Below are 3,243 nucleotides of genomic sequence, written 5' to 3'. Positions count from 1 at the left end.
CCCCTCCAATGGGCAATGAGAATACAGCCTTCTCCTTTTCTGTTTTGTTCTCTTTAAGAACCATTTTCAAAGACTGATCAGTGCCAAAGCAGTTGTAAATGAGCCAAGACTGTACTTTAGTTTCACCAAATTGCTGGCTGGTTATCTGGACAATTTGGACTGTAGAGCTATCAATGACTTTTGTGCATTTAATATCATGTTTCCTCAATGATTTTTCTGCTTGTTGCTGCTTTTTGATGAAGGTCTCATTTGAAATCCTCATTGTATTATCAACAGTTTTAACGATGTCCAAAAGGGTTGGCATGTCTTCATCCCTTAGTGGTGTTGATACATTGCTCGAGATGCTTTTTAAAGACAACATGTTGATGTTCCTGAGAAAAAGTAGATGAACCTGTGAGTTCTTCGTGAAGTTCTCCTGTAAGGCAAAGATATCCTGTTCATGGTATACTTTTTTACTTATTTCTGATCTCTGAGCTTCTTCCTTACTTCGGAAAGGTAGTTTGATTAGTGTGCCATCATAAGGTGCGGGAGGAGATTTCTGGGTGAAGTTACAGTCAAAAATGCCTTCATATGCTCCAAATAGACCAGGGAAGCAATGGAAAAGTCTTTTTTGAGAGAGATCTAGTTTGATTCCAGGCTTTGTCTTTTGCTGGATGTGCTTTCTCAAGTGAGACACATTTGGGTCAAGTATGAGCAGTTTGTTACCACTCAGGATAGAGGGAACATCTGTGACATGATAAACGGTATTGAATCCAAGTCCAAACTTTCCAATCTTTTCCACTTTGTTTTCCTTTGAGGCCGAGCCAACTCTGACTATGTTTTTCCAATCATCATCTGTGAATCGCTCATTGTTAAAGGCCCAAAGACATGGTCCCTGACATAGGGCCATGTCAGGATCAATAAGACTTTCAGGAGGATCTTTGTGTTCTCTGAAATCCAACAAGAATTTACAGGCATCAGCTCCAGCATCCTCTGCATTCTGAATGAGTTCTTTGAAGATGTCACCATCTTCATCATACTCTTTAAGAATGTTTTTTATCCTCATAGTTATTGGTTCAGATTGGCCACACTGTTCAATGCCTATTAACTCTGGAGCAAGGATGTAGTTACTGAGAAACCTTATTTTCAGCCATTCAGCTGTTGCTATTGGGATTTCTTCATGTAGCAGATACATTTTCTCCTCACTGACCTGAAGTTCTTTCAGTTTATTTTTGTTTACATCACAGAGGAGTGCCTCTGATTGTGGTCTCAGGGTGAACTGTTCATTTTCTGTAACAACTGGCACTGGGATGTCACCCTTTACTGTTTGCTTTGTTTTCCACAACCAGCTGAGAATCTCGATGGAAACCTTTACTTCACCTGAAGTTGCAAAAGGCTGTTGTCTTGTGTCGATGTTTTGCTGGATAGAATGAAGAATATCAACAATTTCTTCATTTGAAAGTGCCGTTCTCAGACCGCATTTCTGAAGCAGCTTCTTGAATGGCAAAAATTCATTTGGTACTTTCCCAATGTAAGAGCTCAGATCCAGATCCTGAGGGTAGTTTAGAACCAAATCACAAGGGGAAACAAACTGGTCATTGGCCCACAGCCAGTCTGGCTCCTTGTTCATCAACTCTCCAAATTCAGAGATGTTTTGCTGCATGTGCCCATAAATGCTATGAAGTTTTCTCTTGAAATCCACATTGCTGTCAGGATCATCCATGTTCTGTAGTGTTGATTTCAGCACTGATAAATTCTCAATCACTTTCTCAGGTGGAGGCAGCCGTTTGAGGCCGAGCTTGGTGTTAACTCTATCACTGAGCTTCCCCATCAGAGGCATCACCTCTCCAACAATGTCCTCATACATCGTGTGTCTTATTTCCTCTGAGCTGCAGAAACAACTTTTTGTAGATTTATCAAATCTATTTTGTTTTTCAGTTCCAGGCTGATCACATGGTATCCATTTTATCATCTTTAGGCGATGGAGTTGTTCATTAGAAAATTTTGACAGTAGATCATAGCCATCCAGCATTTCCAAGAGGACTTGAGCTCTTTTCAAAGCCTCACTTTCAGAGTTTAATTTGTGCTTTTCAATCAGTGTGGTGGCATAGAGCACATGATCTGGTGTCAGATCTGCCTCTTTATTTATCAATCCAAGATCTGTCAGGTTCTTCAGCATCTGTGGTGATTCTGTGTATACTGGTGGGGGGAAGATGTCTGACTCAAAGATCATTTTAAAGGCTTTAACCATTGGATTAAGAAAGTCTGCAGCCCGTTTCAGCTCTCGCTTTACTTCAATGAATCTCAGTTCCTTGCACTTGGATTTTAGAGACTGGTTTTGAGAGAAAAGGATGTCACCATGCTGCAAAATCCAAGTCATTATTTTCTCAGTTTCTTGACGACTGGAGGTACCATTCTTAATGTTGTCAATTAGGATAATGCTTATTTCAGATGGGCCCAAGAGATTCACTTTCAGCAGCTTTAAAAGTCTGCGGTCAGCCTCAGTAGCACACTGGATAATTGAATCAGGTACAGGCAACTCTGAGGGTATAACCAGACCAGATGTTAGAACCAAAGCCTGCTTTGATTGAGCTGTGACCAAGGATCCGGTCATAGTTTGAAACACAGGTAGTTTTATGAGGAACTCTTTCTCTTGACCTGAGAGGACATTTAGATGTGACAAATAGTCTTTCAGATTTTCTCTTGTCTTTTGAGACTCAGACTTCACAATGCTGATGACTTTCTTAGAGTCTAAATTCATCAACACCTTCATGATGCTCCTTGGAGATGGGGTCAGGACATAAGTTTCAAGGTCTTCATGTTTGAGCCACTCATTTCCTGTCACCACTGTGCCACCAGTTTTGGTCACCAGCTGAGCTATTTGGTCAGGCAAACTGTTCTGTCCTCGTTTCTGAAAAATGAGGGTTGTCATGTGTTGTAGCTTGGCCAGTGACACAGGCTGACTGTTAGAGAGGGGACTGACAGGTATCAGAGGTATTTCCCTGAAACAGCTTAACTCACTGAAATGAGAGTTCAGAAACCTCCAGAATTCCTGAAGCCAATCTAATGGTGGATGGTCACTTCTGTTTGTGTTCCAAGTAACGAGTCTTTTCTCCATCTGCTTCCAGTCCTTTGGTAGAAATTTTCTTGTATATTCCTCTACATGTTTTTTATTAGTGTTGATGACTCGGAATATCCCTGGAAAACAGTTAAATAAAATAAATTGTATAGAAATATTACATCAAAAAAAGGAAAACAAATACA

At 40.5% G+C, this 3,243-nt stretch overlaps 1 protein-coding gene across 1 annotated transcript in view; it reads right to left on the bottom strand.

Moving 5' to 3' along the window:
• Window position 1: 1 nt before the first annotated feature.
• The window catches only part of LOC103155496 (sacsin-like), a gene marked incomplete at its 3' end in the record, with an annotated part of 35,473 nt that continues 32,231 nt past the window's right edge, over window positions 2-3,243 (bottom strand). Inside the window, exon 7 of the mRNA XM_016663594.1 lies at window positions 2-3,177. Within this exon, the coding sequence (XP_016519080.1) occupies window positions 2-3,177 (3,176 nt within the window). The remainder of the gene's footprint in view (window positions 3,178-3,243) is intronic.

Source organism: Poecilia formosa, unplaced genomic scaffold, assembly GCF_000485575.1.
Source record: "Poecilia formosa unplaced genomic scaffold, Poecilia_formosa-5.1.2 Scaffold431, whole genome shotgun sequence".
In the NCBI taxonomy this organism is placed as follows: Eukaryota; Metazoa; Chordata; class Actinopteri; order Cyprinodontiformes; family Poeciliidae; genus Poecilia; species Poecilia formosa.
The sequence above is the reverse complement of the archived record's forward strand: the minus strand, read 5'-3'. Positions and strand labels throughout refer to the sequence as shown.